This window comes from Mobula birostris, chromosome 16, assembly GCF_030028105.1.
Source record: "Mobula birostris isolate sMobBir1 chromosome 16, sMobBir1.hap1, whole genome shotgun sequence".
NCBI lineage: Eukaryota > Metazoa > Chordata > Chondrichthyes > Myliobatiformes > Myliobatidae > Mobula > Mobula birostris.
Window position 1 is genome coordinate 25,043,687 of NC_092385.1, and position 20,112 is coordinate 25,063,798.

The 20,112-nt window shown below is 41.2% G+C and overlaps 1 protein-coding gene across 2 annotated transcripts in view; it reads right to left on the reverse strand.

Moving 5' to 3' along the window:
* dennd6aa (DENN/MADD domain containing 6Aa) overlaps nucleotides 1-20,112 on the reverse strand; it is a 79,324-nt gene that overhangs the window by 40,395 nt on the left and 18,817 nt on the right. For both annotated transcript variants that reach the window (XM_072280449.1, XM_072280448.1), the window contains exons 4-5: nucleotides 19,970-20,073; nucleotides 7,597-7,677 (exon numbers count right to left, since the gene is read on the reverse strand). In XM_072280449.1, coding sequence (XP_072136550.1) covers nucleotides 7,597-7,677; nucleotides 19,970-20,073 — 185 coding nt within the window. The remainder of the gene's footprint in view (nucleotides 1-7,596; nucleotides 7,678-19,969; nucleotides 20,074-20,112) is intronic.

Here is a 20,112-nt window from a genome sequence, read left to right on the forward strand (position 1 = left end):
AGTCCACGTCTTTGCCGATCAGGTTAATCACACCTGCTTACCTATGATCCGTAACCTTCTATTGTTCATGCATGTTCGTGTGTCTCTTTCTGCCTCTTAAAAATTACTACTGTACTGGCATGCACCAGCTCCCTTGGCAGCATCACTTGAAAACGAAAATGCCTTGCAAATCTCCTCCCCCCATTTTAAAGCAAAAGCAGCTATCACTTGACGCTTGAATAAGAAAGGAAGATTTGTTTTATTCACATGTACATCAGAACAGACAGTGAAATGGTTTGTTTTGCGTCACCGACCATTCCGAGGATGTGCAAGTGTCACCACGCTTCCAGTGGCAACATAGCAGCAAACCCATAACTTACTAGCCCTAATCATATGTGCGAGGAAACCGACACAGTCATGGGGAGAACACAGAAGCTCCTTACAGACAGCAGCAGGAACTGGATCCCAATTGCTGATCACTGATGCTGTAGCAATTTCACTAACTGCTATGCTATCATGCTCTCCTCTCATAATTTTGTACACTTCTATCAGATATACTTCTACGGGTGGCAGGGTGGTGATACGTCTCTACCAAAGGAGGTGTAAGATGCTCCTTCCCTCTGCTAGCCTGTAGGTTGCCCTTGGGCAAGGTGCACCACCTGCTTAGCAACACCCCCCCCCCCCCCCCCCCCGATCGTGGTCAAGGAAGCAGGTAGTCGACGGTCGTATGATCAGCTGGTGCACAGCACAAGTCTTGAGTATGTGACCACTGATACCAGGCAGACAATCTCTGAAGAGCTTTGATAGTGGCTGGTGACACCCGTCTTGTAAAGACACTGCCCAGGAGAATGTAATGGCAATCCATTTCTGTTGAAAAATTTGCCAAGAACAATCATGGCCAAAGACCATAATTGCCCACGTCATATGACATGGCACATAGTGATGATGATGATGATGATGATTATCAGGTCAGCCTTCAACCTCTGATACTCCTGTGACGAGAGTACACATAGATTAAGATGTTAACTGTCCTGTGCTGGCACCAGTGGGATCAGCAGTTGGTCTGCCACCTGTCCTCAGGAGAAAGGGAGATAAGGAAAACAATGGAGCAGCATTTGGAGATGTTAATGAAGGGACGGGAGAGTTTAACGGAAGGAGAGCTGTCAAGATCGACTCCCCTTTGAACCCTGAGCTGTTTTGAAGTGATGGACAGGCGATACCCCAGCAGGGGGATAAAAAAGGGACAGGTTCGCTAAGGCAACACACACGACACCACGAGGTAACGAGACCCTGGAAGCGGTGCGTCTCCCACAAGTCGGTGGGAGTTTTTGGAGGGCTGGTCGCGGGACCAAGCCATAGATGCACAGGGTTGAAAGGTACAATCGACGGGAACCGGGTGTGTGTCCGCCCTTGCCTGGGTGCCAGGTTCACCGCAGAGAAACGATCGTATCTGGAAACGGAGGGGTCACAGTCGGTGACCTCAGAAGACATTACAAAGGGCTCGCCCGAAAGCTGACTGCGAAGAATATCGAAGGTCTGTGTGGAAGCCGTTTGAATATTCATTCCTTTTTGCTCTCTCTCTCCTTCCCCCCACTGTCCATCGCCACGGCAGTGATTACTGTGAACTGAACTGAACTCAGTTGAACTGAACTTTGCGTCACTTTGAAACTGGTCATTTACCCCTAGACGACGATAGAGTTTGATTGATCCTGTTATCCTAATTCTGTGTACATGTGTGTTTATCATTGCTGAACTGTTGCATTTATTATCCTTTTGATTAGAGTACTACGTTGCTTGTTTCTTTAATAAAACTTTCTTAGCTCCAGTAATCCAGACTCCAACTGAGTGATCCATTTCTGCTGGTTTGGCAACCCAGTTACGGGGTACGTAACACTCCACAGAAATTAGTCCAAGTTTGTGAAACTTTTCCCTTTAGCTAATACTTTCTGATCCAGATGATATCCTAGTGTATCTTTTCTGCACCTTTTCCAAAGACTCCACAGCCTTCCTATCATGTAGCAATTTGAACTGTACACAATACTCCAAATGTGGTCTAACCAAAGTTTTATACAACTGCCAGATTACTTGCCAAATGTTATATGTCGTGCCCTGAATGATAAGATAAACATGCCATATGCTTTCTTTACCACCCTATTTATTGTGTTGTCACTCTCAGGAAACTAGGAACTTGTACCCCAAGAGTTCTCTGTATATTATAACTTCTAATGGTCCTGCCATTTACTGTTTACTTTACTCTTGCATTTGTCCTCTCAAGATTCATCACTTCACATTTGTCTGGATTTAACACCATCTATTACTTCTCCACCCAAATCTCCAACTGACATATATCTGCTATGTCCTTTGACAGCCGCTCTTGACATCCATAACTCCACCAATTCTTGTACCTTCAGTAAACTTACTATTCAGTCCAGCTAAATTTTTGCCCAGATCATTCAAAAACAGCTGGTGTTTCAGTACTGATCCATGTGGAACACCACTGGTCACATACCTCCAGTCAGAACAGCGTCTCACCACCATTACCCTCGGTCTTTTATGACCAAGTCAATTCTGGATCCATTTTATCACTTTGTTGTTGAACCCATATGGCAATCTTCTGAACCAGCCTACTATGAAGGACCTTGTCAAATGTGTTACTGAAACACAAGAGAACATCTTCTGCCCTATCCTCAATCACTTTTGTTATTTCCTCAATAAGTCAATCAAATTTGTGAGACAGAACCTCCCCCACATAAACCCATCTTGACTATTCCTTGTGAGACCAGGCTTTTCCAACTGTAAATAAATCTTGCCCTTATGAATCTATCCAATAACTTCACTGCTAATGATTCAACAGCCTCTAAATTCCATGATTTGTCTCCATTGCTCTCATTAGAAAAAGGATAAACATTGGCTATTCACCAGTCTTCTGGGACCTCGCCTGTGGTTAAATACAGTAGAGATCTCTGACAAGGCCTTAGCAATCTTTCTCTTGGTTCCCCAAGTATAATGGTATAGATTCTATCAAGAACGTGGGATTTATCCACCTTTGTTATTTTTCAAGGCACCTTCCCCTCCTTAATATTGCCATGCTCTAGAATATCAACACACCCTTTCCTAGTCTCAACATCCAGGTAATGTTACAGCTCTATAAAACCACACTTAAAATATTGAGGTCTGTTCTGACCATCTCGTTATAAAAAGGATGTGGAACCTTTAGAGAAGGAGCAGATGAGATTTACTATGATGCTGCCTGGACAAAGATGGGTTGAGTGACATAAGGGCTCTTTAGAGTGAAGGAGGATGACAGGTGACTTGATGGAAGTGTACAAGATGATATGAGGCTCAGATAGAGTGGATAGTTAGAGTCATTTGCCCCAGGTGGAAATGGCTAATACCAGGGGGCATAATTTTAAGGTGATTAGAGGGAAGTATAGGCAGGATGTCAGAGGTAGTTTTTTTTTAAAACACAGAGTGGTGGGTGCATGAAATGCCCTGCCAGGGATGGTGGTTAAGGCAGATATATTATGGCCATTTAAGAAAAACTCTCAGATAGGCACTGGATGATAGAAAAAAAATGGAGGGTTATGTAGGAGGGAAGAGTTAGAGTGATCTTAGAGCAGGTTAAGAGGTCGACACAAGATTGTGAGCCGAAGAGTCTGCATTGTGCTATAATCCTCTAATTTCCATCACCCGCGGCCTCTGCTTGATGCAAGGACCTCATAATGAATTTCACTCACTTCTTCTGGATCCACACATAAATTGCTTCCTTTGTCCCTGAGTGCACCTACTCTTTGCCAAACAGCCTTCTTGCTCCTAATATACATACAAGATGCCTTAGAATTCTCCTTAATCCTACTTGCCAAGGATACGTCATGGCCCTTTCCATATTTTGTCTAAGTTCTTTTCTGCTTTCTTTATATTCTGCCAAGGGTTTTTGTCCGATTTCAGCTTCTATTCTTTGTGCCAAATGCAGAATATCTCTTGTCTTATGTGGTTTCCAAACCCTGTCAGGCTCATCTTTCATCCTCACAGGAATAAACTTGTTCTGAAATCTAATCAACTGGACTTTAAAAGAATCCCACATGTTAGAAGTCCATAACTACTTCCCCCATTTCTGCCAAATATGGTTGTAATTATCCTCCCCCAATTTAGCACTTTCACCTGAGGAACATTCCTTATTCATAACTCTCTTGAACCTTGTAGAATTATGTTCACTGTTCATAAAGATGCTCCCCCAATTGAAGCTCCAATCACCTGGCTAGGTTTATTCCCCAGTGTAGGGTACAGACCCATCCTTAGTTGGACTAGCTGCATACTGTTTCAAAAACCCTCCTGGATGGACCTTATAAATTCTGACTCACCAAAGCACCTGGTACTAAGAGTACTCCTGTCAAATGTTGGTTAGATTAAAATCACCCACTATAATAATCCTGCTTTTTAAAAAATATATACATCTTTCCATCATCTGCCTAGATATCTGTTCCTCCAGTTCTCATTAGTTATTGGAAAGCCTATGATATAACCTCATCACAGTGATTTTAGCTTTCTCATTCCTGTGGCTTTCTTACCAAAAAAAAAGTGAATATACATGCCATAGAGAGAGCATAACAAAGAGCTACCAAATTTGTTCCTGGCATGGCATGTTTTATATACAGGGAGAATCTGAGTAGGCTAGGATTGCATTTTTTTTTACTTAGAGGAGCAATAGGTGATCTCAGTGAAACATACAAAATTCTCAAAGCTTGACAAGGTGGATGAATTGGGGATTTTACGCTGACTGAGGTGTACAGAACCATGAGACACATACTGTATATCAAAAGAAAAAAAAATCAGGAAAACAAAAACTTTTAAGACTGAGGGGAAGAGAAATTTCTACATTCAGGAGGCAGTGAATCATAGGAATTCTCTACTATGAAGTACTGTGAAGGCAAGCTCAATAAAGATAAAGCTATCAGTGTTCACTCCAACCAGATGATCAGCACAGGTCTTCAGTACTTGGCCAGGTACCCTGTCTGGGTCAGATGCTTTCCGTCGGTTCACCCTCTTGAAGGATGCTCTCACTTCAACCTCAATAACTGAAATCACAGGGTCATTGAGGTCTGTGGCAGTTTGTGAGGGTGCTGCATGTTCTGTCAGTCAAACTGAGCAAAATGGCATACAGCTCATCTGGGAGCAAAATCTTGTTGTCACATATATTGCTTAGTTTTACTATGTAGGAGGTGATGCATTCAATCCTTGCCACAGCTATCAGGTATCCTTCCAGTATGGTCTGGAATTGCCATGTGCGATGGCTTTCCGGAGGACGTATTTTACTTGGTCGCCAGATCCAAACATTACTGATCTGGCCCTTAGCAGATTGCAGATCTTTTGATTCATCTATCCAGGGCTTCTGGTTGGGGAAGATTCTAAATGATTTTGTGGGGACACACTTGTCCACGACTGACTTTATAAAGTCTGTGATAACTATGGCATATTCGTCCATATCCTCTGAGTCCTTGAACATGGTCCAATCCACTAACTCGAATTGTAAACTCAACTCCACACATGGTAAATTTTCACCCTCTTGCTTAAGAAGCATCTATCCACCTATTTGTGAAAATATCATTTCTGCTTCTATTACCCTATATAAAGGCACTCAATTCTCATCAGAAAAACTTTTAGTTTTATACATTGACTCCTTCAATATATTCATCCACAAGAGGAAACATTTCCTCCAAAGTCACCTCCTCAGGATCTGCACTGGGAAATGAATGCCGACTCCGTGACCTTTTTGAAGAATACCTCTATTCAGGCCATCCAGGTGAGTCTGAGCTTCTGGTTGCCCACCTTTTTAATTCTTTATCATACTCCCACTGTCAGCATACTGATTTTGACCTTTTACACCGTTCCAACAAATATCACTGTGCACTCAAAAACAGCACATAATTTTCCAACCTAGCAGAGCTTTCTGGACTCAAAAATAATTTGCAATTTCAGAAAATTAACCATTAGTGTTTTGTTTCTCAGACAGAAAGCATAAGAGTCCACTAACCATTCCCACCAAACCCCTAACCCCAACTTCTCTTTTAGTATTCCAGATTTCATTCTTGTATGTATACTTCCACGTATTCCTTTCCTAACGTCCTTTTGCCAATACCACAGATTACTGGTGCCATCCAATTACTCCCAACCTCCATCCAATCACAGTCGTCCTTTCTCATTCCACCTGGCTCCCCACTCCAGTCCTTTTACCTGCAACCTAAAACTTGTCTCAGTTCTAACATTTCCCAGATCTGGTGAAAGTACAGTAACCTGAAATCTATCTGGCTTGTTAAGTATTTTCAACATTTTCTGTTCTGATTTCCGATTTCCAGCAACTGTGGTATTTTGATTTTGGTTTGTTTTTAATCTGATCCATATGGTGAAACAGCTTGTTGTAGTTTGAATGCCACCCTGACATTTTGAGAGGATATAAAAAATTATTTGAGCTTTACTTAATAGTGGCGATTTTTATCTGGACACGTGCATAGATAGAAAATATTTGAGTCAAACAAAGCAAAATGGGACTAGCTCAACGAGACAACTTAGTATGGACGAGTTGGGCTAAAGGGCCTGTTTCTGCACTGCTTAACTATGTGTTAAGAGTAACACCTCCTATAAGGCTTTTACTTTGGCTCCAGCAGGACACCTGGTTCCCCTGGCATTCAGGAAATCACTCTCATTGAATCTAATATTCTCTTCCTGCTTCTGGAAACTACCATCTCTTCCATTGTGGCCAGACTGTATATCGCGATTGTCTGGTTGCTATAGCAATGTTTCTTAAAAGGGCCAAGACCTTAATCAGATAGGTGCATAACATATAGCTAGGAACAGAGTTCAATTCAGTGTGGTCCCGTTGGAAAGTATTTAGGTCTGATTTCAGTGCACTTTTATGTTTGAGCAACCATAATGCTGTTTCAAATATCTTTTTTTTACCACTTTCACAATTGTCATGTAGCAGTGGGCCTAAATAGTTACTATAGCTAGATGCAGTCACAGTTTAGCTCACAAAAAAAAGAGGTGAAACCCTATATCTAGTCACATGTCTCTCATCTGTGTATCTTTAGTTTGGAGTATTTTCTTTTCTGGCATGAAATTAAGGTGACTCTAATACCAAGGCAATGCTGAATGGTAAATGGTTCAATGCAATATTTTGATAAGTTGATGTTCCAAAAAATTATCGAAACAAAATCTTTAGAATAACTGGGTTAAAGTTAGGGAGTGCCATTCTCCTAGAGCACTTACTATTAATACATTTATTATTACGAAGAATTATAATTAAGAACAGAACTGTACATTGCCAGACACCAATAATGCAACCTGCAAGCTAGACTTGCTCCCCAAATATATGAAGAGCAGATAAAAGTATCGCTCATACTATTCATTAAATATTGAACATCAGTTTGGCATATTAGTGGCACTCTAATATGAGTCGTCCAGCACCTGACATGTAGTTCAGGTTAATACCTAAGTACAAAGCTGACAAACATAGGTAAAACTTCAAATCAAATTCCAGCTTTCGATTTGAATATTAATCTTACCTCTGACAAATATTTCGGCAACTATTATTTTGTTGATTTGAATGAAAATTGCATTTACCTTTTGAAAGTAACCTCTTTTTAAGGATTTGTCACGAACTTGTCTAAAGTAAACATATCCATAGTAATGTGCAGAATCTTTCTGTTAAAATAAAGAAAGACAAGAATGAGGAAGTAGAACAGATGAAAACACTTCTCCAAACATAATTTATTTCAGTTAAATGAATAAGTAATAGCTGTTTATTTGTCTTCTTATGAATAGTCCTGCTGGGCCATTGACACTTCTGGAGAATTAAACAAAACAATTGTTCCAAGGCTTCCTTTCCCCACCCCCTTTTTCCATCATTCAGCAAATAAGTCAAAATACAACATTTTTGAGAACGATCATCAATTAAATGTTGTTCTGAATAAGTTCATTTTTTGCGATCATAGAAGCATCTTATCTTGATTTTGTTCCCCTTTGATTTAATTAAGTTATGCTTCTTATTGGGAATGGGCTCCGATTGGGTAGATTGGTAAATTACTGCTGATACCAATGATACCCTTGCAGAAGAACTCTGCAGTACTCTGCAAGCTAGAATACAATTTCCACCTTTTAAACATTTAACCAACTAGAAAGACAGCAAAGCAACATTGTAAAGCTGCAAGACAGACTTCCAAAATTAGTGCAATAGATGTTGCAGGGTAGAGAGGACTGGGAATTAAATATCGAAGGATATCAGATAATACGAAAGGAAAGGCAGAAAGGCAAGGGAGGTGGGGTTGCGCTCTTAATTAAAGATGAAATCAGGGTGATAGTGAGAGATGATATAAGATCTAAGGAGCAGAATGTTGAATCCATCCGGGTAGAGATTAGGAATAGTAACTGGAAAAAGATCACTGCATGGGAGTTGTCTATCAGCCACTGGATAATAATATTACAGTGGCACAAGCAATAAACAGAGAAATATCTGAGGCATGTAAGAATGGAACAGCAGTTATAATGGGGAACTTTAACTTGCACATAGATTGGGTGAATCAAGTTGGTCAAAGCAGTCTTGAGGAGGACTTCATAGAATGCATCCGTGATGGCTTTCTTGAACAGCATGTTACTGAACCTACAAGGGAACGTGCTATCTTAGATCTGGTCCTGTACAATGAGACAGATAAAATTAGTGATCTTGTAGTTAGGAATCTTCTTGGTAAAAGTGATCACAGTATGATTGAATTTCTCATACAAACGGACAAAGTCAGCATGGATTTGTGAAAGGAAAATCATGTCTGATGAACCTTACAGAATTTTTTGAGGATGTAACTAGTAGAGTGGATAGGGGAGAACCAGTAGATGTGGTACATTTGGATCTTCAAAAGGCTTTTGACAAGGTCCCACACAGGAGATTAGTGTGCAAACTTAAAGCACAGGGTATTGGGTGTATGGTATTGATGTGGATAGAGAATTGGTTGGCAGACAGGAAGCAAAGAGTGGGAATAAACGGGACCTTTTCAGAATGGCAGGCAGTGACTAGTGGGGTACCGCAAGGCTCAGTGCTGGAACCCCAGCTGTTTACAATATATATTTATGATTTAGATAAGGGAATTAATTGCAGCATCTCCAAGTTTGCGGATGACACGAAGCTGGGCGGCAGTGTTAGCTGTGAGGAGGATGCTAAGAGGATGCAGGGTGACTTGGATAGGTTAGGTGAGTGGGCAAATTCATGGCAGATGCAATTTAATGTGAGGTTATCCACTTTGGTGGCAAGAACAGGAAAACAGATTATCTGAATGGTGGCCGATTAGGAAAAGGGGAGGTGCAACGAGACCTGGGTGTCATTGTACACCAGTCATTGAAAGTGGGCATGCAGGTACAGCAGGTGGTGAAAAAGGCAAATGGTAGGCTGGCATTCATAGCAAGAGGACTTGAGTATAGGAACAGGGAGGTACTACTGCAGGTGTACAAGGCCTTGGTGAGACCACACCTGGAGTGTGCAGTTTTGGTCCCCTAATCTGATGAAAGACATTCTTGCCATAGAGGGAGTACAAAAAAGGTTCACCAGATTGATTCCTGGGATGGCAGGACTCTCATATGATGAAAGACTGGATCAACTAGGTTCATACTTTCTGGAATTTAGAAGTTTGGCGGGGGGGGGGATCTTATTGAAACACATACAATTCTAAGGGGATTGGACAGGCTAGATGCAGGAAGATTGTTCCCGATGCTGGGGAAATCCAGAACGAGGGGTCACAGTTTAAGGATAAAGGGGAAGCCTTTCAGGACCAAGATGAGGAAAAACTTCTTCACACAGAGAGTGGTGAATCTGCGGAATTCTCTGCCACAGGAAACAGTTGAGGCCAGTTCATTGGCTATATTTAAGAGGGAGTTAGATATGGCCCTTGTGGCTAAAGGGATCAGTGGGTATGGAGAGAAAGCAGGTACAGGGTTCTGAGTTGGATGATCAGCCATGGTCATACTGAATGGCGGTGCAGGCCCAAAGGGCCGAATGGCCTACTCCTGCACCTATTTTCTATGTTTTTAAATGGAGGGTGCAATCTAAAATCAGTGTATTATGCCCAAACAATGGAGACAACAATGGGATGGGGGAGGATTTGGCTAGTGTAAACTGGGAACACAGGCTATATGGTGGGACAGTTGAGGAACAGCGGAAGACTTTCAAAGAGATTTTTCACGGTGTTCAACAAAAGTATATTCCAGTTACAAGCAAGGACAGTAAGGGTGGGGAGTGCCAGCCTTTGATAACTAAGGAAATAAAATAAGGCATCAAACTAAAAGCTCATGCATACAAAGTCGCCAAGAGTAGTGGGAAACTGGAAAACTGGGAAAACTTTAAAAAGCAACAAAGTACCACTAAGCGAGCAATAAAGAAAGGGAAGCTAGATTATGAAAATAAACTAACACAACATATAAAAATGGAGAGTAAAAGTTTTTATAATTATAGAAAGTGGAAAAGGGTGGCGAAAGTGAATATAGGTGGAGGATGAGAAGGGCGAATTGTTATTGGGTAATGAGGAAATGGCCGAGACTTTGAATGACTATTTTGGGTTGGTCTTCACGATGGAGGACATATCTAACATGCCAAAGAGAGATGTTATAGATGCGATGGGAGGTAAGGACCTCAATACAACAGCTACCACTAAAGAGCTCGTGCTGAGCAAACTTGTAGGTGTGAAGACAGATAAGTCCCCAGCCCTGATGGAATGCAACCCAGGGTACTGAAAGAAATAGAAGAAGTTATAGTAGGCGCTTTGGTGATGATTTACCAAAATTCTCTAGACTCTGGGCAGGTCCTGGTGGATTAGAAGATGGCAGCATAGATTCAGCAAAGGCAGGTCCTGTTTGATAAACTTCACTAGAGTTCTTTGAGGATATAATGAGCGCAGTGGATAGAGGGGAACAGATGAACATTATTCACTTGGATTTCCAGAAGGCGTTCGATAAGGTGCCACATAAAAGATTTATCCATAAGATAAGGATGCATAGAGTTGAGGGTGATAGAGCATGGATAGAGGATTGGCTAACAAATAGAAAGCCGAGAGTTAGGATACATGAGTGTTACTCTAGTTGGCAATCAGTGGTGAGCGGTGTACTGCAGGGGTCGGTGCTGGGCCTGCAACTGTTCACAATATATATTAACAATCTGGAAGAGGGGACCGAGTGTTGTGTATCTAAGTTTGCTAATGAAACTACATTGAGTGGAAAAGCAAATTGTGCAGAAGATATGGAGTCTGCAGAGAGATATGGATAGGTTAAGTGAGTGGGCAAAGGTCCGGCAGATGGAGTACAATGTTAGTAAATGTGAGCACTTTGGAAGGGAAAATGAAAGAGCAGATTATTATTTAAATGGTAAGAAATTGCAGCATGCTGCTGTGCAGAGGAACTTGGGAGTGCTTGTGCATGAATCACAAAAGGTTGGTTTGCAGGTGCAGCAGGCTATCGAAGGAAAACGGAATATTGGCCTTCATTGCTAGAGGGATTGAATTTAAGAACTGGGAGGTTATGCTGCAACTGTACAGGGTACTGGTGAGGCTGCACCTGGAGTATTGTGTGCAGTTCTGGTCTCCTCACTTGAAGAAGGATATACTGGCTTTGGAAGCTGTGTAGAGGAGGTTCACTATGTTGATTCCAGAAATGAGGGGGTTAGACTATGAGGAGAGATTGGGTCGCCTGGGACTGTACTCACTGGAATAAGAGATCTTATAGAAACATATAAAATTATGAAAGGGGTAGATAAGATAAAGGTAGGAAAGTTGTTTCCACTGGTAGGTGAGACTGGAACTAGGGGGATATAGCCTCAAGATTCGGGGGAGTAGATTTAGGACAAAGATGAGAAGGAACTGGTTTTCCCAGACAGCGGTGAATCTGTGGAATTCTCTGCCCAATGAAGCAGTGGAGTCTACCACAGTAAATATAGTTAAGACAAGGCTGGATAGACTTTTGCACAGAAAGTGAATTAAGGGTTATGGGGAAAAGGAAGGTAGGTGGAGATGAGTCCATGGCCAGATCAGGCATGATCTTATTGAATGGCAGAGCAGCCTCAATGGGCCAGATCGTCTACTCTTGCTCCTATTTCTTATGATGTGTAATGTATTCATTTACGCTCTTTGCCTTCATTAATCCAGAATGGAATGGGGACAAACAGGTTGTGTCATTCACATAAACTCTGTTTTCAATTTCCCCATATGCTTTGCATCATCTTACTTCTCAAAAATTCCCATTTGAGTGATTAATAGGATGATGAAGAAATTATTCAACTTTCAACACCTTCACTCCAGTACCATGGTTGCTAAAACTGGCATTGAGCAACAGCATGCAGATAATACTCCTGCATGTTCAAATCAAGGACAGCCTTCAAATGATATTTCACTCTTTCCACAGAGAGTACAAAAAGATGGACCTTCTGCAGCAAATGCCTGGAAGACACAGATCTGCCTACGATGCTCAGTAGAGCACCTTAACAATTAAGATCCGGGAAGAGACCCTAGACAAAGTGGATTACTTCCCATTTCTCAGTGCCTTCAGCTGCCTGAGGAAAACAGCATTGATGGAAATGAGCATTTAATGAACATAACCTCAAAACCTCCACCCTCTTTTATAGTGTTTTGAGGTAGACATACGACACAGGAGCAGAATTAGGCTATTTGGCCTGTCGAATCTACACCATTCCATCATGGCTGACATATTATCCCTCTCAATCCCACTCTCCTGCCTTCTCCCTGTAACCTTTAATGTCTTTATAGATCAAGAACCAATTAACCTCTGCTTTAAATATACCCAATGAATTGGCCTCTGCAGGTGCCTTTTGCAATGAATTCCTCAGATTCACCACCCTCTAGCTAAAGGAATTCTTCCTCATCTCTGAATCCTTCTACTCTGAGTGTGTGGCCTCTGGTCCTAGACTCTCCCACAAAAGGAAACATCCTCTCCTCAGTACCTAGGTTATAACACAAGTACCTCAAAGCATGATGCAGTATTAATCTTGCTGTATCTAAAATTTTCCAAATCTAACAGCAGGATGGCAAACTAATGTCAGTGCGCCTTGCCAACTAATGTTCAAAGAATCACTGAGTACGGAGTGTCTTGCTTGAAAGATCAGAAGCAACACGTCAAAGGATTAGACTTAGTCTGAACTATAACTGTGGATATCAATTTACATATTACAAGGCTCCTCTGAGATTCAGTTTTGGTTCCAAAAACATATCTTGATTAAAATCAAATCAAATCATAAGGAATTATTTAACATATCATGTCAAAGCATGCTGTGCCACCACCACATGCTCTAAAGTAACTTTCTTTTCAGCCTTTTCCAATTTTTGACTTGTCAAGTTTATTAAATGACAAAACATCATTTTGGGGTTATCATTAATTGACATTAAAACTTATTTATGTGCAACAAATGAAATGTCACTCAACCAAATATTTCAACAATTAATTAAAATTGGACACCATAAACAAAATAGTACTTTATAGTGCAAGCAAAAATCCCCTGGAAAATTCCCGTATAATATATGAATAGGATATGTGAAGTGTCACGAGATAAAGAAGAAGCCTTCAGAATCACAGTTTTGGATAATGTAATATGATGAACAGAAGAAATCTTGTCGTCATTCCACAAATAATAATTGAGTGTTTTTATCCATATTTCAGTTTTCAAAGATTAGATACATAAAATTCAACATATTGAAAGCTAATAGTTTAGCTGGCCACATAAATGGCTTGCATAGATGCAACTCTAATTTTGACACTTAATAAAATTCACTTACAAATAAAAAAAAGTTAGCATCTGAATCTTAAACCCTGTCAATTTGAACATCTTGATCTTTTTCTTGCTATTGTTATGAACTTGGGCCAGTTAACAGATACAGGCAGATATCTAGAAGTTACCAAAAATCTGCTGTATCCTTTGAATTTCAAAGTTCAAAGTAAAATCTATTATCAGAGTACATACATGTCACCACATACAACCCTGAGATTCTTTTTCTGTGGGCAGACTTAGCAAATCTACAGAACAGTAACTGTAAACAAGATCAATAAACAATAAACTGTGCAAATGCAGATATAAATAAATAGCAATAAATGAGTGTAATTATCCCCTTTTGTTCAAATGCCTGATGGTTGAGGGATTAGTAATTGTTCTTGAACCTGGTGGTGCGAGCCCCGAGCCACTTGTACCTTCTACCTGATGGCAGCAGTGAGAAAAGAGCATGGCCTGGGTGGCGAGGGTCTTTGATGATGGATGCTGCTTTTCTACAGCAACGTTTCATGTAAAAGTGCTCAATGATTGGGAGGGTTTTACCCGTGAAAGGCACCATCTGGTGGAAACCTCTTTTCTAACAGCTTTTAAGTTATGTTTTGGGTTTTGGCTTCTTCTCATAACTCTAGAAGAAACCGTGTATCTGGGTACAGTCTGAGAATGTGTAATATGAAGTGAATGGTTTTAATGCAATTGCTGCTCACGGCCTACAAAATCAAGAACAAAGTTTCAACTTCCACTTACATACATATTAGCTATTGAACAATTGTCAAGATGACATTCTGCCTTTTAATTGTAGACTGTAGTAAAGTGTATTAGTCTGATAGTTGGGGCAGCACAGTATCGTAGCTGTTGCAATGTTATTACAGTGCTAGAGACCTGGGTTCAATTCCTGCTGCTGCCTTTAAGAGTTTGTATGTTCTCCCTGTGACCACGTGACTTCTCTCCAGCTGCTCCGCTTACCTCCCGCATTCCAAAGGTTCACAGATTGGCAGGTTCTTTGTCACGTGTGCGTAATTGGGATTAGGCTGAAATAGCTGGGCAGCGCAGATCGTTGGGCTAGAAGGGTCTATTACTGCTCTGTATCTCTAAATAAAACAAATTCAGAATGTTGCAATATCCAGATAAGGAAAATATGACGTATTCAGTGTAGGGAGAGGGTAAACAGCAAGTCAATGTTTTTTCTCCTAGCAGAACTGTCTCCTTATTCTCAGAAGAACTTCACCCTTGACAGACTAATATACTGTTGAAGTACAAACAGTTTTCAATAGGTTTCAATGGGTACATGTCAGGAAAATGTATACAGTATACATCCTGAGATTCTTTTTCTTCGCAAACATCCACGAAAACAGAGGAGTGCCCCAAAGAATGGATGACGGTTAAGCATTAGAACCCCAAAGCCCCCCCTGCTTCCCCTCCCACTCACAAGCACCAGCAACAAGGCAATGACCCACCCCCACCAGCAAAATGCCTTAAACCAAAATACCCTGCTGCTGTTTGAGGATTAACATCAAGTGAATCTTGAAGTTTCATCAACTACATTGTTTACTACTGTGAAACCTACCGGAAAAAATGTAAAATTTTTCTGTTTAAAAACATCGGTAGTGGTTGGGGGAATTGTGAGCTTCTAGCTCCCTAACTGTATGAAAGTTCAGGAATTCTGCACAAGTATGCATGAATGTGAAGTCTGAACTTCATCAGAATCATAAGTTAAAGCACAGAATGGGCCATTCAGCATTCCGAGGCTCTATTGGCAAATCCTGCAAATTCTTTCAAATACTTAGCATGCTTATGAACATTGCTCCAGGAATGATAAAGTACTCAGTTTGCATATCAGCCATGCTCTCTGAGATTTAGAGATTTTCGTTTTCTATTCTGATTCTCAGATCTCCACATACAACACTTTTCTTGTTCACATACCTTTAGGGTATTTGTGCATTCCCTTAAATTTGTTGCTACCCTTACCTCATACTTTCTCTTTGCCTCTCTATTTTCTGTTTTACTGCACCACCAATTTTCTGGAAATCACCTACATTAACAACTTGGCAATTGTCAGGGGCTTTTTTATGTTGCTCCATCTTACTTTTGATCATAGATGGAGATCTGGCATGAGTTTCCTTTCTTCCTGTGATATCACACTTCCACTGCAAGAGAAATACCTTCATTTAAAGTTTCTTTATTTTCAATTACAAGTTTCCCTGTTGAACCGTGTTTCCAATTTACCTGGTCAAGTGTGTTCTCATTTCACTGACACTAGATTTTCTCCAGTTGGATACTTCTACCTTTGAATCACCTTCTTCTATAGCAATTCCAAACTTTATGATATGATCATCTCAACATTAACTTTAGATTTTAATTTTAAGTTTCAGCAAAGATTGATTTGGCACAAAATCACCACTAGAATCATACTCAATGTGCCAACAATTAGAGCTTGCAAGTTTCACAGGCCGTGAAGCCACCATTAATACAACGGTGTGAGAATTACCATAAATGAACTTGGAGAGAGGAATGTATACTATGCTGTGAAAGTATATGAAGGTTATCAAAACAACGACAACATGAGAGGCTTTTCAAGTTAGGAAGGACAGTTACAACATAAAAGTACCTGAAGGGCTTTCTCTGAATGGAGGAAGCAAGATGATGCAAACGATATCCATGGACAGAAGAACAAAAGGAAGTACTCAGTTGCACACTGTAGCAGTAAGATGGGCAAGCCATAAGACCATAAGATATAAGAGCAGAAGTAGGCCATTCAGCCCATCGAGTCTGCTCTGCCATTCAATTGTGGGCTGATACAATTCTTCCAGTCATCCCCACTCCCCCGCCTTCTCCCCATATCCTTTGATGCCCTGGCTAATTAAGAACCTATCTACCTCTGCTTTAAATGCACCCAATGACTTGGCTTCCATAGCTGCTCGTGGCAACAAATTCTACAGATTTACCACCCTCTGACTATACTTTATACTTTATTGTTGCCAAACAATTGATACTAGAGCATACAATCATCACAGCGATATTTGATTCTGCGCTTCGCACTCCCTGGAGTACAAATCTATAGTAAATATTAAAAATTTAAATTATAAATCATAAATCGAAAATAGAAAAGGGAAAGTAAGGTAGTGCAAAAAAAACCGAAAGGCAGGTCCGGATATTTGGAGGGTACGGCCCAGATCCGGGTCAGGATCCGTTCAGCAGTCTTATCACAGTCAGAAAGAAGCTGTTCCCAAATCTGGCTGTACGAGTCTTCAAACTCCTGAGTCTTCTCCCAGAAGGAAGAGGGACGAAAAGTGTGTTGGCTGGATGGGTCGTATCCTTGATTATCCTGGCAGCACTGTTCCAACAACGTGTGGTGTAAAGTGAGTCCAAGGATGGAAGACTGGTTTGTGTGATGTGCTGGGCTGTGTTCATGATCTTCTGCAGCTTCTTCCGGTCTTGGACAGGACAACTTCCATACCAGGTTGTGATGCACGCTTGAAGAATGCTTTCTACAGTGCATCTATAAAAATTAGTGTGGGTTTTAGGGGGCAGGCCAAATTTCTTTAGCTTTCTCAGGAAGTAAAGGCACTGGTGGGCGTTCTCGGCAGTGGATTCTGCTTGGTTGGACCAAGTCAGGTCACTTGTGATATTGACCCCGAGGAACTTAAAAGCTTTTGACCTGTTCCACTTGCGCACCAGCGATGTAAATGGGGTCGTGTGGTCCGCTACTCCTTCTGAAGTCAACAGCCAATTCCTTCGTCTTACTGACATTGAGGGATAGGTTATTGTCTTCGCACCATGCCACCAGGCCAGGTTCTTAATTTCCTCTCTGTACTCATACTCATCATTACCCGAGATATGGCCTACAATTGTGGTGTCATCAGCAAACTTATATATTGAGTTTGATGGAAACTTGGCTACACAATCTTGGGTGTACAGTGAGTACAGCAGGGGGCTGAGTACACAGCCTTGTGGAGCACCGATGCTCAGAGTGATTGTAGAGGAGAGCTTGTCCCCTATTTTTACAGCCTGGGTCCTGTCTGTGAGGAAGTTGAAGATCCAGCTGCAGATCTGAGCGCTAAGGCCTAGGTTCCAGAGCTTAGGAATCAGTTTATTTGGAATGACGGTAATCCAAATTACTAAAGTAATTTCTCCGCATCTCTGTTCTAAATGGATGTCCTTCAATTCTGAAGTCATGCCCTCTTGTCCTAAAAAACTTGGAAAAACTTCCAAAAGCAGTAGGTGGAAGCTGATTTTTAGAGAAACGAGTAAGAAGGCAGAATTGGCATGAATGCTCAGTTTGGAATGAGTTAGTTTTTGAGGGGTACAGCTCAGGGAACTGTTACAGAAAAAAAAAAGTCCAGCCTAGAGGGATCAAAATAATAAGCAGCATATAAACACGTGATTGTGGAGATGTTGGAAGTAGCGTGTAGAACTTATGAAAAATTTGAGATTGTATAAGGATTTCGTATTATCGAATTCTCCCCAAATTGGGAAGCATTCAGTGTACATCAGACATTTCCCCAAAAGGAATGCATTGTGAGTGGAACCCAAGTGAACCCAGATTGTATTCTCCACAGAACAACACGGTTATCTATATACTACTAAAACTCTCATGTTCTGTCTGTTTGTGCCCTCCAATTAGCACAAACGGTGCATTACAGCGGCTCTTTTTTTGGCTGTCAAATTAAAATGCACTAAGTTACAGAATGCAGGCAAAGCTCACGGTTATATATTCGTATAAAATTGCTCATTCGCCAAAATCAACAGGCTCCCTTTTAACCCAAGAGCCGATCCGCCATCATGGAAATCGGGACATGACAGCCGCACGGCCAGCCTCAGCAGCGACACCTACCGGAGCAAAAGGTCTGCTAAGAAATAGCAGCTCTATTTCGAGGGGTCACATTCTGCTAATCACCGTCAGCATGTGCAGGATTGGGACAGATCTAACTGCCACCCATCAATACGAGATAATTAAATCTTATTGTAATGACGTACTTCAAGACACCACAAAACCCTTTGCTGCAGTTAAAGAACAGTGGTGACTATATCACGACCATTTAGGAGACCGCCAACCACATCATCAAGAATAATCAGCATCCTTTGGTGTTACTGCTTCGTATCTTCTATGCAGCATTAGGGTAAAAAAAAATCGTCAGCCTAATTATGCCACGTGGAAAGGGAAGGGGGACATTATGGTCAAAAGGTCACGCCAAATGTCGTCAGGAAGCGGCAAGGAGAGGGAGAGAACAAGAATTGGATGAGGCCAGGGCCGCACGACTCCAGGATCAGGGTCAAGACAAAAAAAGATGAGAGAAGAAGAGACAGAGGGAGAGGCATGCACGTCTCCAGGATCAGAGACAAACAACAAACAGCAGAAGAGATGAAGAGACAGGGGACAGGGGGTGTAAGGGCTGCATGTCTCCAGAATGACAAAAATAGGCACAGGAGGAGAGAGGAAGAGACAAAGGAGCTGAGAAATGCATGTCTCCAGGATCAGAGACAAAGAACAAACAGCAGAAGAGATGAAGAGACGGGGGGATGAAAGGACTGTACGTCTCCAGAATGACAACGAAGGGCACAAGGGTGGCAGATAAACCAGAAATGATACCATCAAAAGTGTCCTTCGTTAAACGAGGAGGAGCTATATTTGCTTTGCTATGCATCGTTCTCCTTTAATAAACTGAGGTTTTCTACTTCAGTTTCCAAAGCAAAGTGATACCAATAGCATTCAGGAAAATTTAATGTTCATTCTGGTCACATCAGACTGCACTACCCTTCTCTCAAAGGGTACCCCAACGGGTCACCTCATTGTCTAGTTACATTACAAAATGCAGAAAAAAACTTGGCAGGTCAGGCAGCTTCTTTGAAGGTAAATGGACAGTCAATGTTTCCTTCATTTGATCTTAACTCAAAATATCAACTGTCCATTTCCCTCCACAGATAAAGTCTGACCTGCTAAGCTCCATTAGTATTTCATGTGTTGCTCAAGATTCAAGTATCTGTAGTCTTGTAGCTCCAGCACAGTTATTACCTCCATCATAACATGCAACACAATTTGAGCCAGAGTGATTCCGCAAAGATTTGGCAGCTACCAATTATTGTAATGTGCTTTCCTTCATTTCATATTTAATTTTTGTTTAAAAAACATTGAACAATCAACAACCAAAATACAAACGTATATAAAGTACGGTAACTGGAAATATTTCTAACCTTCAAGTAAACTGGAGCATCTCTGTCATACAGGCAGTCAAGGGAGTTCCTTTTGTTAGTCGACTGACGAATTCTGAAACAAAATTGCGTATCTCCAAGGCAACCTATAAAAAATAAATGTAAACAGATTTATTGTTTTCCCT